The sequence below is a fragment of the Ctenocephalides felis genome, unplaced genomic scaffold, assembly GCF_003426905.1.
Source record: "Ctenocephalides felis isolate EL2017-DRISC unplaced genomic scaffold, ASM342690v1 CF-g0.4_SCAFFOLD_03571, whole genome shotgun sequence".
Classification (NCBI taxonomy): Eukaryota; Metazoa; Arthropoda; class Insecta; order Siphonaptera; family Pulicidae; genus Ctenocephalides; species Ctenocephalides felis.
In genome coordinates this window covers 64,886,181-64,905,948 of record NW_020539725.1, presented here as the reverse complement: position 1 = coordinate 64,905,948, position 19,768 = coordinate 64,886,181, and the positions used below count along the sequence as shown (strand labels likewise).

Sequence of the window (19,768 nt, the reverse complement as noted above, 5' to 3'; positions counted from 1 at the left end):
AAAATTAGCTAATTTAAATTCCTTTGGAACAAAATACATAAAATAGCTAATGCATCTGCTAAAAGTTGAATTTTAGACAAAACAACAGAATCAGAAAATTATAGGTAAGTTTTCTACTGGTTCTACAATTTTGATTGTTTTTATTTTATTTTGCTGGAAAGAATATTTAATAACAATTTATAATCAATTTTTACAAGCAAGTAGGTAATTTTGATAATAAATTTAGGTATGTGTTTTAAAAACCTGAACAGATTTATTGATTCGGTTGACAAAATCAATTGTTATGATTGTGTTTAATGTTATATTGGGCAAAGTTACCAAAATATCTCTAAAAAATGAATAAACATAGTAACAGTTATAAAACCATGTTTTGTGAATACGTGTAGATATTATACTTTTTCTCTCTTTACTTTCCAATAGCTTGATAACTTTTTTAAGGCAAATCTGTTAATCTAGATTATTTAGTTCATTCCTACTTCAATTGTATAATTTTTGGTTTAATGTTTCTATGAATGTTATACCCAAACCTATGGATTTTGAAATGGAGTATCATGAAACGATTTGGGTATTCAGTATAACACCGGAAAAGATCATAAAACGGCGCTTTATTTGAATTCAAGGTCTCAGTCAATAAAAGACGAACGAGGCATCATGTAAAATATCGTAGGACATAAAACGGTTTTATGTTCCTATTTGTATTTCTATATTGGGCAATTCCTCAGCGTTGCAGAAAAAATGAGGACATGATAACAATTACAAAAAACACAATATTCAGAAATATATAAAAAAACATCTAGTATGTGAACCTTTTACAAGAAGTTTTACGCCCTGATACGACAAAACTTATTTTGTATGAGATGCATCGTGACATCACTCCTAATTGGTAATTAGGACTCAAACTCCCAAAAACTTATTTCTATAAGAAATACTATATGAAAACTAAATGAAGACCTACATCTAGGTGCAACTAGAGAAACTTAAAAATCGAAAACAACTAGCATTACGAAATATTAGGAGCAGTTCCTCTTTTAATTTAATGGAAATGTTAAATATCTTTCTGAATTTCCTCTATAATATCAAAAGGCAAGATTTTAAAACATATATAATATATCAATCAGTTTTTCCTTTGGTCTAATAGGCCTAATAAATCCAATCAGCGTCAACTCAAAATATACATCTGAACATACAAAATTTTGTAACAACATACAGGCGGACAGGTATAGGATTCAGTGGTGGCCAATGATTTTTTGGGATAAAGTTTGTATCACGATGTTTGTCCGGAATGTGCTCCTAAACTACTAAACCGATTTTAAATTTTATTCGCTCACCCTGTGCATTTGTCTCCAACTTAGGTTATAGGGTAGAATAAAAATTTCAGATTAATTTAGAAATATTATAATTTTAAAAATTCATTTAATTTTGACAGAGAGAGAATGATAAATAGAGGAAGAAAGAGGGAGCAAAAAACAGAGAGCGAGAAAGAGAAAAAAGATGGTATCACGATGTTTGTCCTGAATGTACTCCTAAACTACTGAACCGATTTAAAATTTTTTTGACTCATCGTATGCATATATATCCAACTTAGGTTATAGGCTATAATAAATATCTCAGTTCAAATCAGAAATTTCAACTAATTTTGACAGTACGAAAACAAAACAGTGTGAAATGACCGTTGCCTGTTTCAGGAAACTTTTATAGAAATTGAAATCGTATAAAAGTATTATGTATGACTTATCGAAGAGGCTTGTAGTAGCTCTGTACGAATCAGAGATATGGACTCTAAGAAAGGACGATAAGGACTATCTGGAGAATTTTGAATAGTGATGATAAATAGCAAATGAAAAAGTCCTGAAAAAAAAGGACAAAGAAAAAGCTGTCCTGAAAAGAAAAGAGAACTGGTTTGGATCCATGCTGAAAAAAGTGCCTCCTTCACAACGTCATCGAAAATATAATAGAAGGATTGGAGGGATTGGAAATAAAAAAATGCAAGTGGTTGATGTTTTAAAAGAAAAGACCAAGAAAACAAAAAGTTTGTTAAGAAATTTATTATTATTATTATGTGACCCTTAGTTTTTGTACCCAAGTTGGTGCAAAAGACTATCCGTCCTATATAGTTGGTCAATATTTCTTGTAACACATAAAAAAGTCGCAGACTCAGTCGCCAGAAATATCGTTCTTGACACTTTGCCAAAACTGTTATTCATACTTTACGAACGAAACAAGGCTAATGTTATGCAATAATTTATATTACACACACACACACATATATATATATATATATTTATGTATACCAATATTTTTCTCGAGATCAACCCATTAGTCAACCACTTTATTATGTGAATTTTATATATCTATATGTGTTGAAGAAAATGTTTGCTAGAGGCGAATTTTACTTGAGATTATATTCGATATCCATGATCTCAAGTAGAAATTTGTTATACTGCTTAATATCAAGTTTCCCTAAATTGAGATTGAAACCAAGACTAGTGTGTCGTAGCGCATGTTGAATATTTAAAGTCCGAATTAAAATCTACAAGCTAAAATTGATGCCATACTGCTTGTTACCAAGCTGACCGAGGTTAAGGTAGAATCCTGGACTATTTTTTATAACTGACATAAAATTTGTATATTGACAAATATATTCGTCATGGAAAAGTGACAAAGTGTTATGTATTGACAAATTTATTCGTAATGAAAAAGTGGCAGAATATTTTGTATTGACGAATATACTCGACATAGTCAAGTGACAAAATTTTACGTATTGTCGAATGTACTCGTCATGGACAAATGATACAATCTTATGTCTTGTCGAGTGTACTCGCAGGTTCATAAAAAAGTGGTAGAAATTTGTCTATTACAAATATACTTGTCATAGAAAGTGGCAGAATTTTGGTTTTGATAAATATACACGTCATAGAATGGTAGCACAATTTTCTGTATTGACGAATATACTCGCCATGGACAAAAAACAAAATTTTATGTATTAACAAGTATACTCGTCATGAAAAATTGACAGAATTTTATGTATTGACAAATATACTAGTCATGAACCAGGAGCAGAGTTTTATGTATTGACAAATGTACTAGTCATAGATAAGTGTCAGAATTTTGTGAATTGACGAGTATACTCGTCATTGACAAATGACAAGTGTACTACATGTAATGACGAGTGGCAAAATATTTGTGTTTGAGGAGTATACTCGTAATAGAAAAATAGCAGAATTTTGTGTCTTGACGAACATACTGGTCATGGAGAATGGAAAAATTTTGTGTTTGACATATATACTCGTCATGGTCAAGTTTCAAAATTTAAATATAATGGAGAGTGACTGAATTTTATGTATTGACAAATAAACTCGTCATAAAAAAGTGACAACATCTTATGCATCGAGGAATATACTCGTCATGAAGAAGTAGAAGAATTTTATATATTGATAAACATACTCGTCATGGACAAATGTTAACTATTTTTGTATCGTCATTGTCAAGTGACAGAATTTTAAGTGTTGGCGAATATACTCGACATAGGAAAGTGACATCTTTATGTATTGATGAATATACCATCATAGACAAAATTTTATGTCTTGACGTGTATACTCGTCATGCATATAAAACAGTGACAATATGCTATTCAAATTGGAATTTTTGAAAAAATAAAATATATTTTAGAAGTCAAGTCGTTAAGAATATTTTGAGTGGCATTTTGCTTTGAGGCAAGTTGCATGAACTTCCATATAAAATATTGAAATGATATATTTAATCAACAAATAATATTATTTAGCTGTTAAAATAACATTTTTATTCTTTATTTTAATAACTAAAAAGTTACTAAAAAGTTACTAAAAAAACCTGAACAATAAATAGCAATTGACTTTATAATCAATTATGAATTTGAGCTTTATAGCCAGTTTAAAAATCCAAATATAAACTTTGCGGTTTGCATTATACACTATATATATATATATATATATATATATATATATATATATATATATTTTGTACATAATGAGTATATCCTTTTTGAATCGTTGTAATTTTAATATATCGTGTGGGCTGTAGCTATTTATAGTAAAATGGATCGTGCGTGGAGCCATTAGCTAATAATCTGATTCAATCGTACTAAATCGTTAGAACTTTGATAATGCAAACAAACATACATACACACAAATATATAAACATACAAAAATCGATCTTATTCAATTTTATGAAAAAAAGGTACTACTTTTTTAAATGAGCAAGAATGTGGTCCGAATGTCTAACCTCGAGGAACACCATAATAGAAATTTATATGGAAGAGATCCTTTAATTTAAAAGTGTTTATTTTTATTAAAATTGTTTTAGTTGCATATCACAGTTTCTAAAATTCCAAAAAATTTACAAAAATCTGAACAATAAATTTAGGATTACAATTTCCAAAAAATCAACTATAGATTTTTAAAAATATTAATAAATTAAAGAAGTAGACCAGAGCTTAAAAAAAATTCGTTACGCAACTTTACCCAGACAGATTATTTATTTATTATAATTATTATACTTATGATTTTTGGTTTTTAGGTTATTTATTAAATTAAAATAAATTATTATCATACCACGTTTGGCCAAAAAATCTCCAGCAAGAACTAAAGACCTGCTGATTTCTTCCAAAAGTCCCAAATCTCTATCACCAAAAATTTTTTTTGGTTTGTTTTCCAAGGGCAATTTTGAGGGCACGCTACCAGATATTTTGATCTTGTGCTCGTGTATAATTTTCCTTATTGTCACTGATATTTAATAAAAATTTAAACCATAATTTCTTGATAATAAAATAATCATACAGAAATTTTTCACAAAAACGACACTTTTAGACATAATGATGATTGATAATGGACCACAAAATTTGTTAAAAATTTATTGAACAGAGACGCAAGACACAAGATGGTATGATTAATTTTGCAGAAATATGTGAGAAAAAAGTAATAAATATAAATTAAAAATATTAGGATAGATAAAAGTATTTTTAGGTATTTAAATAGAGGTCGATGTTTTCTCAAAGACGACTCCGAAAATTTAAAAGCTTCTGAAGTTAAATGTTGGACAAAGTATTTTATTTAAAGATCGTGTAAGAAAAAGTTAGAAAAATTGCTTATACCATAAACTAGCATTTAAGATTTTCGACGAATATTTAAGGCCTACACAAATAGTAGTTGAATTAAATAATTAATGCATTAATCTAATTATATATAAATCAAAAATGATCACATTTTGCTTTAAATTAATTTTGAGACGATTTATCTTTAAATTTAGTAATTGGTTCCTGCGAAAAAAAATTATAATCGTTAAAATTGGTTCTGATATTATAAAATAATTTATCGTCGTCAAAATAAATACAAAGAGACCTTGGATTTATCTAGATTAGATATAAGTAGAAGTTGGTAATAAACATTTGATAAGAAATTAAATTCTTAAAATAATTCATAATTTTTACAAAAAAAACTTATAATTAGTTGAAGTTAACAAAAAAATGCAGAAGTTTGTTGAAACTAAATTTAGAAATATTTGTTTATATTATATAATATACGAGAGAAGTTTAAATATAAAATTTAGCCGGCACAATCTTCATATTTAAAAACAAACTAGTCGAGCCAATAATTATTATAAAAACTTCATACGGTTTTTAGGTATGAAGCGATTTTCTAAAATGTCAGTTTTTGAATAAACCCTAGTTAAAACTATGATTTGTTTATATTAAATAATATACGAGCAAAGTTTAAATATAAAGTTTAGTCGCCAAAATCTTCATATTTAAAAAAAGAATAGTAAAGCAAATATTTTTTATAACCGGTTTTTTTGGTAAATTCCAAGTTAAAACCAAATTCTGTTAAATATAAAGTTTAGACACAATATTCATATTTAGAAAAAAATATTCGAGTAAAATTTTTGTTATAAAAACTCCCAACCGGTTGAAACCGGTTTTTTGGTATGAACTAATTTTCAAAAATATTGGTTTTTCCAATAAAGTTTAGGTCACTGTTCATTTATGAACCTGTCTGTTCACTTATAAACTTATCTGTCCATTTACAACCTTGTCTGCCTATTTACTAACCTGTCTGTCCATTTATAAACCTGTCCATTTATAAACCTGCCTATTTATTATGTGTCAATTTACAAACTTGTCTATTTACAAACCTGTCTATTTACAAACCTGTCTATTTATAAACCTGTCTATTTATAAACCTGTCTATTTATAAACCTGTCTATTTATAAACCTGTCTATTTATAAACCTGTCTATTTATAAACCTGTCTATTTATAAACCTGTCTATTTATAAACCTGTCTATTTACAAACCTGTCTATTCATAAACCTGTATGTCTATTTATAAACCTGTATATCTATTTATAAACCTCTCAAATTACCCATCTATTTACAAACCTGTCTATTCAAATACTCGTCTATTCATAAACCTGTCCACTTTCAAACCTATTCATTCAAACACTTGCACATGTAAAAACCTGGCTATTTAAAAACCTATCCATTTATAAACCTGTCTATCTATAATTTATAATAATAATAATTTATAAGCCTGCATAGTTATAAACCTGTGTATTTATAAAGCTGTCTATCTTTCTATCTGTCTATCTATCCACCTGTCTATCTTTCTATCCTTTCACCTGATTATTCATTTACCTTTATGCCTTTTTATATGTTTACCTAAAGATTAACCTACATATCTACCTGTCTACCTGCCTACTAACTTTCATTTTTTGAATAACTGTATTTAAAAATACATACAAACACACAAATATTTTCTAAGGTATGTTAAATATTCAGAAATCTCTGAAAATCTCTGAAAATCTCTTCGAATATTTCTAATTTTAGATAAATAATTAGTTATTTATTATTAAGTTATTTCAAAAACGCAAACAATTCAAACAAAACCAAAATCTTTTCAATTCAGTCTCTAAGATTTATTAGAACTAATATCACATTGAATACAACAATGTTAATGTTAATATCAACAGCAACAAAAACAACTAGAACAAAAATATCATTCCTTTCGATAAACTAATACTTAATTTAGTTAATAACTAAATTCTTATATATAAAATAATAATAATAATAATAGTTTAATATCAAGACAAATTTATACAAAAAAGACAATACTTCACTTACAAGAAACTCAAAATATTATCCTTTAGGTATAATTATTTTTCACAAAAAAAAACTGTTAGTCATTTTAATATCTCACAGAGACATCACATCCAAAAAAAACGTTGCACATCAAATTAGAATGTTATTTCAAGGCATTTTTAGCAAGTTTCCATCCCAAAACCACAGCAACAAAAGCCACGATTCCAAAATATCTCATTCTGATAAGTCTTGACTCACCATTCGCCTTTTGGACAACCAAATGCCGCTCTTCCTTCCTGATGGATTCAGGGATATCTTCAACATCGTGATGGACAACGTCCACCAATTTCTGCTCTTCTTTCCTGACAACTTTCACCAAATGCTCTTTTTCCTTCCTGATGGCTCCAGGAAAATCCTCAACATCCTGATGGACAACTTTCACCAAACGCTCCTCTTCCTTCCGAATATCCTCAACATCCTGGTACTTGTTTTGTTTTTCTTCCTTGACCAGAAGATCGAAAAGTTTAGACGCCTCTTCATCGGACACGTCGGACATCAAATTTTGGAACTCCACAACCTCAGTAAATTCACTTTTAGGTTTTGCAGGAGCAACCCTTTGGTTTACCGTGACTTGCTCGTGAGTGCATGCCAGGTTTTGTGATTTATCATCTGTCCCCAGTTTTGCAAATTCCAGCAAATGTTTTGGCAACTTGGTACCATCACAGATATCAACACCAACACCATCGAATACTTTCAAGTTTGGTACAGATTGTGCCAAGTCTTCTTGGGCCTCATCTTCCGCATTTTGGAGTCCAAATTTATCACAACGTTTCCTAACTTTTTCCATAAACTCGTTCTCGATTTGTGCAGACATGTTGATCTCAATCTTGGCTTTCAATTTGGAGGTTTCAGTATGTTCTAATTCTTGGTGATGTTTGGATAATTTTATGACGTGTAGGTGTTTACGATTTTCACGTTCAGCTACTTTGGACATGTATTCTGAGTACATTTGGTCACGTAAACGCTCTTCTGGTGATATCAAGTCTAACTTTTTGGTTTGTTTTTGTGGTGTGTTTGGTGCACTTGTGGTAACAAATTTTTTGCTGGTCTGGGAGATATCTTGGTGCGAATAACTTTTCCTAATACTGGAGAAATTAGGGATTAATTCTGAACTGTTGAAATCTTTATCAAAGTACTTCTTGAAAGGATTTGGCGGTTCAGGTTCCTCCGATGTCTTCTTAAGTTCATAAAAATCCTGGTCTATACTTCTTGAAAGTGGGTACTTCAACTTCTCAATCTCTTCAATTTCCTTCATCAAACGTTGGTGCGGTGTTAACTCACCAAATAATTTTTGGTGGGCGCCCAAAGGTTTTGGACAAGCCTCGGGTTTTAGACAAGCCTCGGGTTTTAGACAAGCCTCGGGTTTTAGACAAGCCTCGGGTTTTAAACAAGCCTCGGGTTTTAGACAAGCCTCGGGTTTTAGACAAGCCTCGACACCATCCTCCTTCCTAGCTTCCTCAGCAAGTCGTTCCAAACGTTCAACACAATCATCCAACTCACTAATTTCATCCAAAACTTTGAATTTGCTATCAAAAATTCTATTCTTCCCACGCCTATCAACTCCAGATTTAACAGGCTCTCCTTTACTCCTGGCATCTTCAGCCTTCTGCCTAGTTTTTGCAACCAGTTCCTCCAAATGCAAAAGTTCCTTCTCCTTTTGCAAGTCATCGATTTCCTTCTGGATCTGTCGTTCTTTTTCCAAAATGTACTGCATCTGTTTCTCGTGCAACTCTTTGGGCAAAGAAAATCGTCTGGTGTCAACGTGATGTTTGGTGGCTGTTTGTGGTTCGTTTAAGGATACCGTGGAACCTTTTTTGTCTTGGGTTAAACGATTGGTGATGCTTTCCTCGCAATTTTTGTCACTCGAGGCATCGTAGAGTTTGATCCAGGATGCATCATCGGTTTTTGGGCAAGATATTTTGCGTTTGGTACTTAGGTCATTGGGTTGTGCCAAACGTAGTTCACTTTTGTACAACCTATGGAGTCTGTCAATACTTGACTGATCGACATTGCTGGTATCTTGTTCCAACGTGTAAGGTATTGAACAACTGGACTTGCAAGTCCTTAACAGTTCATTCTTGAGCAACCTTTTAGTCCTGTCATCAGCAGAGTATTCAGGATCCTCCCAACTTTCAAAGTTTTCCTGAACATCACATCGGTACCATCACTCTGACTGTTTTCAGTTTTTAAAATCTCAGATTTGTACAAATTTTCAACACGTGTAGTCTCATAGTGATCCAAGGTGCGCCTAGGTATGGCACTAAAATCTGGAGATGTCACACGTTCCAAATACTTCTCGTGCAAATCCAAAATCGCATCGGCGGTGTTTGGTTCAATTTTGACTTCAGTTTGCTTTTTGGATAAGCACATCAAAACACCTGGATCGCTTTTAGTGGGCACTCCTAAAACCCACTGTTGATCTTTGGTATTTGTGGGCGTTGGAGACTTAATGGTAACCAGATCTATTAAATCAGGTCTTGGAGGCACCCTGGATGCCTCCGACGATGCCAATTCATCATCAGTCATTATTGGTGACATCAAATCCATCAGATTCTTTTCCTCCGGACCAGACTGCCTCCTGAAATTCTGATAACCCTCCTCACTCCCAATGGGCGGTGATTTCGATCCCGTGCTCAATCGTCTCCCCATGCCCACAGGTGGTGTTGTAACCTTAACATCTCGTACAAACCTTTTGCACTCTTTCCTGGTATTCATATCCAAGTTCCGAGCAACCTCCGCCAGTTCTTGAAGAATGTCCTCGCCGTAAGGTTGGGCAGCAATAGCCCGCAGACACAAGGTCCTCAGGGATGTCGGCCCAACTCCTCCTGCAAAACAATCATTTGGTTGATCCGTGAACTCTTCTTCGAGACTTTGCATGCGTGGCACGCATGTTGCACGAGAGGAACAACGGGAAGATCCTTCACTGTCAGGTAATAAAACTACTTTATCTACACCTATACCTGTCTCATCGTAATCGATACAAATTTTGTCCTTGTCTCCTTTCTCATCATAATCAGTACAAATTTTGTCCTTGTCTCCTTTCTCATCATAGTCAGTACAAATTTTGTCCTTGTCTCCTTTCTCATCAGTCATCTTGTTTTCTGCCAGGGCTTTGCGTGTGAGGGCATCGTACCCCCTCAACACCAAATCAACATTTTCAATATCAAACTCGGGGCTAAAGCGCCCCCCACTATCATCTACATCATCGTTGACACTTCCAGTGCTGCTTGAAGGTGTTTCCTCCAAATACACGACCTCAGGAGCCTCATCAAAACTTTCCTGCAAGTTAGTTTTAACCCAGTCGCTGCATATTGATGTAGGTGCCTCAGTGTCCACAAGTTTTGTGCCTAGCAACAAGCACTCGTTGGCACTATCTTGGCCCCGGACAAGCATCATTTCACCAGTTTCACGGTTTAAAAATTTACCGCACGTCCAATTACGCATTACCTCCTGAGGACCTTTGTATCTGGCTTTGTAGGAATCAGGGTCTTCAAAAACATCATCATCCAAGTCGTACTCGTCGTTGGTGCGCATGAAATCCAAAAAGTCGGTACTATTGCGTTTGCTGCCACTGCTTTCACTTTCTTCCTGGATGACGTCTAAATATCTTGGGTTTGTCAATTGGGGTAAAAAGTGGGACTCCAAGGCTGCACGTTTACGGGCACGTCGGATACGCATTTCGTTCAAAGCATCGGTTTTATTTTTACCATCGTCTTCGGCGGTCTTGAAGTCAGTGATTTCTACTGGTAGGACATCAAAATTTTCCATTTGGAAGTCGCTGATTAGGACCTCGGAGTCGCATGTGTCGGACAAATCTTGTAGATCCAGAGTGCTGTTTTCTTCTTCGACGTCAAGTTCTTCTGCAGTTTCCCATTCGACCTCAGAATCGACTTCGGAGATCACTGCTTGGCATTCTGAAGGTGCGTTGACGGAGTCACTAGAAACTGCTTCTGTAATTTTGAAGCCTGTGTCGTCTTCATCCAAACTCCGACTCTTCTTGGTTGCTAGTTTTTGCTTGGGCAAATCTGGGGAATCTACACGGTATTGTTCTGAAGTTTTGGATAGTAAATAGTCTTTGAAGGTAGACAGTTCGTTTTCGGATTCACTTTTTTGAACACTTGTTTCGGGTATCACTATTGTACTAACACTACACACTTGGCCTAAACTTTCACAACTAGTCCTATTAAGTTTCTCATCACTACCTATATCAATCTCACCTAAAATCACACAATCATCATCCAAATCTGTGATGACAACACCACCAGTCAATTTCACCAAAGTCGTCGGAATATCATCACTCACAAAATCCGACAAAGGCCTAGATCTATTCCCATCACTAAAAAAATCCGATATAGGCCTAAATCCATTCCCATCACTACTTAAAACTAAATCACAATTTGTTTTATCATTCACAGATAAATCATTCACACTAACTGAATTTTCTATCTCATCATGTGATTTTTTAGCGGGGTCACCACTATCTTCTTGATCCTCTTCGATGTTCGACGTGTCGATTTTTTGACATTCGCGTCTAGGTCTAGATCTATTCCCATCACTACTTACAACTAAATCACAATTTGTTTTATCACTAACTGAATTTTCTACTTCATCATGTGATTTTTTAGTGGTGTCACCACTGTCTTCTGGGTCGTCTTCGATGTTCGACGTGTCGATTTTTCGACATTTGCGTCGATTTCGACGTTTTTTCGATCTACTGGTCGTAGTGGATGAATTTGTAGTCGACTCTTGCATTGTTGCTTTGTCACTGACCGATGTTAGATTTAAATTTGTTGCCTTATCTAGTACACAAATAGAGAGAGAGCTGGGTGATAGTTTACTCATGGAAAAAAATTGCACGGGGTAATGGGTGATGGAACTAGTTGTAAGTGGTGTTATGCCTTGAGGCAAGTTGCAAGAACTTTGATAAGATATTTTATAAAATACGTTTGATGAAATTTAATTATGGAAATTAGTATAAATACTTTTTTCCATACAAAATTTCAATTTCGACAGACATTCTTCATCGTGTGTGTGTAGAATATTTTTTTTGAAAAAAATTGCATAAAAATATTTTGACACTTGTTTATACAAAAGAACGACCTGCAGAAACATTTGTTTTAAGCAATTTGAGATTTACAGAGTAAAATAATTCGAGGAAACGTGTGAGAAGTATTAAATATTAATTATTTTTCGATTTTTTCAGAAGTTAGAAAAATATATTTTTCATATTTAATTTTAATAATAATTTTTATATTCCAAAAAATATTTTTTAATTATCAAAAATACTTTAAAAGTACAAATGTCCAATTTTGTGAAAATTATTGCAAAAAAGATAAAATGCAGCCTGTCTAGGCACAGTCTAAGTTACAATCTAGTACAGATACATTTGCAAGGGCGTTTAGAATGTGACTTTAAAGGAGCAAATTTCTAATTTTGCGAATTTTTTATTAAAAAAAACAAAGAAGAGCCTGTATAAGCACAGTCTAAGTCACAACCTGGTACTAATATATTTGTAAGAGCGTTTAAAATGTGACTTTACAAGAGCATTTTTACAATTTGGTGTAAAAAATTACAAAAAAAAATTAAATTAATGTTACTAGGCTTATTCTTCGTGATTTGAGGGTTCTAGATGTAAATATGGTGTATACTTATTAAATATATAAAATTTCATAAATTATGTCAATTTTTCAAATTTATCATTTTGAAAATTAATTTCAGAAATTAAAAGTGTGTTTGGGGCCCAAAGAATTTTTTTTTTGTAGTTTGATGAAAGATTCCAAAATTTAAAAAAAAAAATTATTGTTTTAAAACTTGTGAGAAGTATTAAATATTAAATATTCTTTGATTATTTTAAAAATAAAAAAATATGAAATAATATTTTATTATTTAAATTTAAATATTTTTTTTAATTTCCTTTAAAAAAAAAAATAAGTATTAAAAATGATTCTGAATTTAATTTCTTTAATTCTAGCTTAAATGCTAAAGCTCACTTATATACTTAAATTAAATAATTGTAACTTTGCAATGCAGTTTATGTAATTCCTAGAAATATGAGATAAGGTCCTCCGACTTCAACTCCGCATGATCAAGTTTTGTTTTTGTTACTTTTTATGTAAACATATATAAACCTGGTCGTCTAATTTATCGAAAACTAATATATTTTGTATATAAAATACGAAAAATGATAGTTACAGCATTTATAATAATCTATTTGAAAACATTTAAAATCCCTCGATTATTTTCGGTACGGGAAGTTCCAGCAATTTGCCTCAAACCACTAATTCCATTACCATATTTTTTTTTACAAGTGTGCAAAATTTATTTTGAGTAAACTACATAACCAGAGACCCTTTTAAAAGTATCATTTTACAAATATAGACTTGTATTTATTCACCACACTATATATGTACACACAATCTTGCATCTCTTTCCGCCAACAAGAGAGTGATAGGGATAGCTATACGTATAGCAATCTCGTATCTCTTTCCGTTTACGAGAGAGTGATAAGGATAGCGAATGTCTAGATTGCTAAGTAAATGAGTATGCTGAAGTGCAGAGGCGAATTAAGGGAAAAAATGTAAATAAATGTTTTTTTTAAATGTTAATATTTATTTGTGTTCAGTGGAAGTAGTAGAAATGAATAGTGGAATCGTAAAAATCGAACTAGAATTTTTTTAATTTTGTGGAGGTTTTTGGAAAAAATGGAGAAGAGCCCGAATAAGCACAGTCTAAGTTACAGCCTAGTACAAATATATTTGCAAGAGCGTTTAGATTGTGACTTTAAAGGAAAAAATTTCCCATTTTGTGAAATTTATTGAAAAAAAAACAGCCTGTCTAGGCACAGTCTAAGTTACAATATAGTACAAATATATTCACAATTGCACAATTGCAATCTGACTTCAAAGCAACACTTTTCCAATTTTGTGAAAATTAGTGAATAAAAGTGAAAAACAGCCCGTATAGGCACAATTTAAGTTACAACCTGGTACAAATATATTTGCAAGAGCGTTTAGAATGTGACTTTAGAGGAGCACTTTTACAATTTTGTAAAAATTATTTAAAAAAATGAAATTATTGAAAAAAGTGAGAAAAACAGCCAATCAAGACACAATCTAAGGTACAACCTAGTACAAATATATTTGCAAGGGCGTTTAGAATGTGAGCAAATTGTCAATTTTGTGTAAATTATTGAGAAAAAAAAGAAGTTACTATAGGCACAGTCCAAGTTACGACCTAGTACAAATATATTCGCAATTGCATTTAGCATGTGACTTGAAAGGAGCACTTTTTCGATTTTGTGAAAATTATTGAAGAAAACAAAGAAGATCCCTAGACACAGTCTAAGTTACAACCTGGTATAATCATATTCACAAGTTTGTTTAGAATGTGACTTGGCGGAGCACTTTTTCAATTTTATGTAAAATTGAAGACAAGCTTTAATAGGCTATATATATATAATTTTTAGAAATGTGAGATAAGGTCCTTGCATTTAAGTCTAATTTAATCAAGGTCAGGTAATTCATAAGTTGTTATAATTTGTCTATGAAATACAATTGATAAAACTTACAGTATTTATAATAATCCATTTCCAAAACATTTAAAATTCATCAAGTACAGAAAGTTCCAGCAAAATTTCTTAAAGACCACTAATTTATTACTAAAAATTAATTATTTTTTCAATATTTCCAATTACAAGTGTCATTTATCTATTTAAATCCGCCTCTGCAATTCTCATCATCATCCAATTAGGACTGTAACTTATTTACACATTCTGTTAGTGTAGCAAAAATCGAACTAAGCTCCAAATACGATTTAGCAATCCATTCACAACACATAAATAATAATTCTTGCATTGTTAAGACTTTTTACTAGTGGTGTATTCAGGATCGGGAAAAAATACTTTAAAAAATTCTAATACTAGCGATTTTAGTATGTTAGACCCAATACTCCTTCGAAACGGCTTGACCGATTTTCATAAAACTTCGTAATCAAGTTTAGCCACCATTTGATTTTTACTTGATTCTTAACCTTAAATTTTCACACTTTTGAATGAAAATTCTTGCACTGTTAAGACTTTATAGATTTTAGTATGTTCGTCCTTAAACTCCTCCGAAACGACTTGACGATTTCTATGAAATTTTGTAATCACGTTCAGTACGACTGGGAATAGGTTAACATGTATTTTGCATATTTTCTTGATGTTTTCACAAAATACACCACTGTCTATTGCGTTAATATAGGCAAACGTCATTAGTTGACTGCTAATTGGTAAAACAATAAAAAAATATTTTAAAAAATAACAGAACACTAAACTAATTCTAAACAATAGTAGTTGGAATATAATAAACTTTTATTCATAAAACTATGTTTTAGTTTTGTAACAAACACAAAATCAGAGAAATTTAATTTAATTGTATGTAGCAATTAGTTGGATTAGGAATTAATACTGATATTAACTTCAGGTCTTTAAAACATATTTTTTTAATTAAGAGAATTTATTTTCCTTATTGTTTATTATTATAATTTAAAATAATTAACAATTTGCAATTTTTATTAGATAAATCTACATAAAAAATACTATTTTTTATATAGTTTTTTTTAAGAGGTAAAAATTATTAATTAAGAAAAAAATATTTTTCTGAATAATTTCATTTTATTCGAATTGCATATGATGCTATTTTTTTTTATTTAATTTTCTTTCGTTGGAAAGGCTATGATAAATATAATATAGAAGCAATGTTCTATTTATTATATTTTAAATTATGATATTAGTTTTAGTTTATTATGCAATCATGCACATAAATAGAGCAATGATGGACAAAAACAACAAAAAACTTTTAGAAATTTTTTAGAGCAAAAAAGTCAAAACATATCATAAACACAAAATCACAAAAAATTCAAACAATAATGCACAAATAAAAAAGCATACAAAATCAATAAATATAAATATAAATTGAACGATAGTATAAAAGTATAATTTAAAAGAAAATTTACATGAAATTCTTGCTTGTATTTCAAGAGGGTATATTTGTTAGAGAAATTTAACATTAAAATTTAGTTAATGAATAAAATAATTATTAAAATACATTTGCAGAATCAGGAAAATTGGTGAATATTTTAACAGAAAAATAGTGCTATGTATATATTAATTTTTATATTTTTTTTCAATATCTGCATTCTTTCCTTATGGTGGTACAATATTTATATGTAACTTAAGATTTTATAAGATAATAAATAAAAGCAATCTCTCTTGAAATTACAAGCAAAAATTAAACAAATTAAATATGTTTCAAAATAAATCATTTAAATATAAAAATGAATATTTAAAACAGACTTTTACTAACCTGGATCACTAATTTCGGTCCTGATGCAAGTTTTTCCGAAGCCTGTCTGATCTTCTTTGGCGTTTTCTGCAAACAACAAAAAATATTTTACTTCAAGCAAAAAATCTATATTAAAATTGCGTTAAATATTAACAAATAATTAATCAAACTAATGCTGTATGGAATTGTGCCCTAAGGCAAATTTCTAGAACTTTACGTACTGTAATGAAGTATTCGACAAATTTTAAATGTTTTCAAATAGATAATTATAAATACTGTAACTTTCATTATTAGTATTTTATAGACAAAATAGAAGTGCTTGTAAATTGTACGACCAGGTTTAAATATATTTACATGAAGAGTAAATACACAAAACTAATTAAGGGTAGTTTGTTAATCCCATATTTTTAAGAATTGTATAAAATTAATTACGAATTTAAAATAATTTATTTCAAGTATATTAATGGGCTTTGGATTTTTTTAATTCTAAATGTTGTATTTTGATAATCTGAATTATTTTTAAATTTAAAAAAAAAGTTCTAATTCATTTCAATCATTTAAATTGATCTGTGCTCCTGAAATCGTTGACAAAAAAATTGTATCCGAACATATACATAAACACCTAACTTTTTTGTCTGTACCAAAATATTCAGAAACCTTTGAAATGTAATGATATGCAAAAACTTTAATTATATTTGTAATATTCGTAATTAAGAAAAATCGTTGTTTTTTGTATCACAAGTTGTATCACAAACATGAAAGCGATATATTTATAATTTTGATACCAAATATTTAAAAAAATTTAGACAAATAATAAAAATGGCCAATTCGTTTGTAGAAATTAGTTTTTGGCTTCCTTAAGAAAGTTCTTGAATTGTAAAAGTTATTTTTTTTAATTTTCAAAAAAAAAATTTTTTAGATGTCAAAGATGATTCGGATTTGAAATAAATAATTTAAACTTTGCAATTCATTTTATATAATTCTTGAGAAATATGAGATAAGGTCCTTTAGTCTTAACTCAGCTTAATCAAGTTTTGTTCATTTACTTCTCATGTAAACATATGAGGGTCATTAATTAATAACATGTTATTAATGTTATTATAAAGGACGTCGTCCAATTTATATTTTAATCGAATAATAAAAATAACAATATTAGTAATAATCTATTTGAAACATTAAGAATGCCTCGAATATTTCATCAAGCAACGGAAAGTTCTAGCAATTTGCCTTAAGGCACGATGCCATATACCACTAGTTTTTATACAACTCGAAATCGATATGCAAGAAATAGGAGAGCAAAAAAAGTATTACGTAAGACTTTTCTTGTAATTAACATATGCACACTATGTGACGTAACTCTTAGGTAATATATATATATATATATATATATATATATATATATATATATATATATATATACATAATACTAGACATTATATACGGTTCATTGATTGGAATCACATGGGAAACCTAGCAATCAAATAGAACAATGGTAAGTGAACGCATATTATAGTCAGGAAAAACTATATATATATATATATATATATATATATATATATAAATATATATATATATATGTATATATATATACTTATATATCGTAACAATAACCGTATTGTTTTTCCGAAGCAAAGGCCAATGCTATGACCTTAGATCTTTGCAAATTAAACATACACCCATATCATAAAAAGTATCTACTATCCAGTAACTAGTTGTAAGTGGCATTTTGCCTTAAGGCAAGTTGCATGAACATACCCCTGATATGTATACAAAATCAACTTAATCAAAATGAAATTAGATTTATTTGTATTTTACTTCTTTGTATTTTTCCCTAAAAATTGGTGAACTATACTAAATTCCATACAAATTTTATATTTCCTCAGATATCTTACATAGTAGGTTTGGTGAAATCTCGTTATGGAAATTAGTATAAATACTTGTTTCCATACAAAATTTGAATTTTGCAAGATTTTCTTCATAGTGTGCGCGTGGAAATCTTTGTTTGGAAACTAGTACAGTAGCATTTGGTATATAAAAAATGTTAAACATTAAAAAGAATTAGGTGTAAGTGGGATTTTGCATTAATGAACCTTGTTCTTTTTTTTTAAGAAATTAAATGTCTATTAATATAAACTTACTTCAGTTAAAAATTGTTTTAGCAGCAAATGAATTAGTCGATTTGCAATTAAGCAAACAGGTAATTCATTTCTAAAGCATTTTCCATGTCCAAAATAACTTTAATTTATAACTTTTTTTAGAAAATTCACATCATTTAGTATTCACTCACATCTGTAATTATTTATAAATAAAATTCACTAATAAATTATTTAATTTAGAATGCAAATCATAAATAATATTTTAATGAAAACAAGAATTTTTAAAGTAAAAGTCTTAATATGTAAACATTATAACAAAATTTTTATTTAAATATGATATTTACTGTATATTTTGTGAATTATTTTAAACCCAAATTATAATTTCGAATTAAACATAGATATTTATTTAATCTTTCAGAGGAAAGCTTTAATTTTATTTCATTTATTAAAAGAATTTATTATGTGAACCATAATATTTTTATTTAAATTAGTATTAATTTAATTTAATAAATCAAGTTAAAAATATGTCGTTAAATTTCGTTATATGTCAATTGATATCAAAAATCTAGTCTTAGAGTTGTTTTAGTAGAAAAATATTTATTAGTTTTTATGTATAGATTTTTTTACAAATTGCTAATTATAGTGTTAAAAAGAAAAAATTAACTGTCTAGATTGCAAATCATTTTATATAGAAGAAACGAGCCAAAAATTAGTAAAATGGTTACTAGAACACGAAATAATTAATTTTAAAAATCCAAAACAATTCAAAACTATGATCGCAGAACACATCAACACTTTAAAACACAATATAAAAAATGACTACCATTTTTTGAAGAAAATTTATACAAAAGTAGAATTTGTGAAGGATTTCATTTAACCAATGAAAAAATGTGCATTATGTCTCCCACAAGTTTACAGTTAACACATATGTTGCACATTTACTCTACTGTGTTAATTTAATTTTAGTGAAATGTTATTATAATTACAAGTTAAAAATCATATCCTCAAACTAAGAATTATCAAATTTTCTGTTTTGGACACTAAGACTAGCAAATTGTTAGTACTTTTGACTCCTTATAACTGTTTCAATAGAATTGTTTTAGTTTTTAAATTTTATTTTTAGTTAGCACTGAATAAAGACTTAGGATTTTAACAGAACCTTATGAAGAGTAAAATAAATT

At 29.9% G+C, this 19,768-nt stretch overlaps 3 protein-coding genes across 3 annotated transcripts in view; 1 reads left to right on the top strand and 2 right to left on the bottom strand.

The window, feature by feature from the left end:
- LOC113386502 overlaps positions 1–19,768 on the top strand; it is a 98,430-nt gene that overhangs the window by 32,799 nt on the left and 45,863 nt on the right. The window lies entirely within an intron of this gene.
- Positions 7,272–8,882, bottom strand: LOC113386504. Its single transcript, XM_026624283.1, has one exon. The coding sequence runs from the start codon at positions 8,880–8,882 to the stop codon at positions 7,272–7,274; it is 1,611 nt and encodes a 536-aa protein (XP_026480068.1).
- Positions 9,219–16,575, bottom strand: LOC113385223. Its single transcript, XM_026623046.1, has 2 exons — positions 16,513–16,575; positions 9,219–11,967 (listed from the first exon to the last, which is right to left on the bottom strand). Exon 2 carries the CDS (start codon positions 11,918–11,920, stop codon positions 9,233–9,235), a length of 2,688 nt encoding a protein of 895 aa, XP_026478831.1. The 5' UTR covers positions 11,921–11,967; positions 16,513–16,575; the 3' UTR covers positions 9,219–9,232.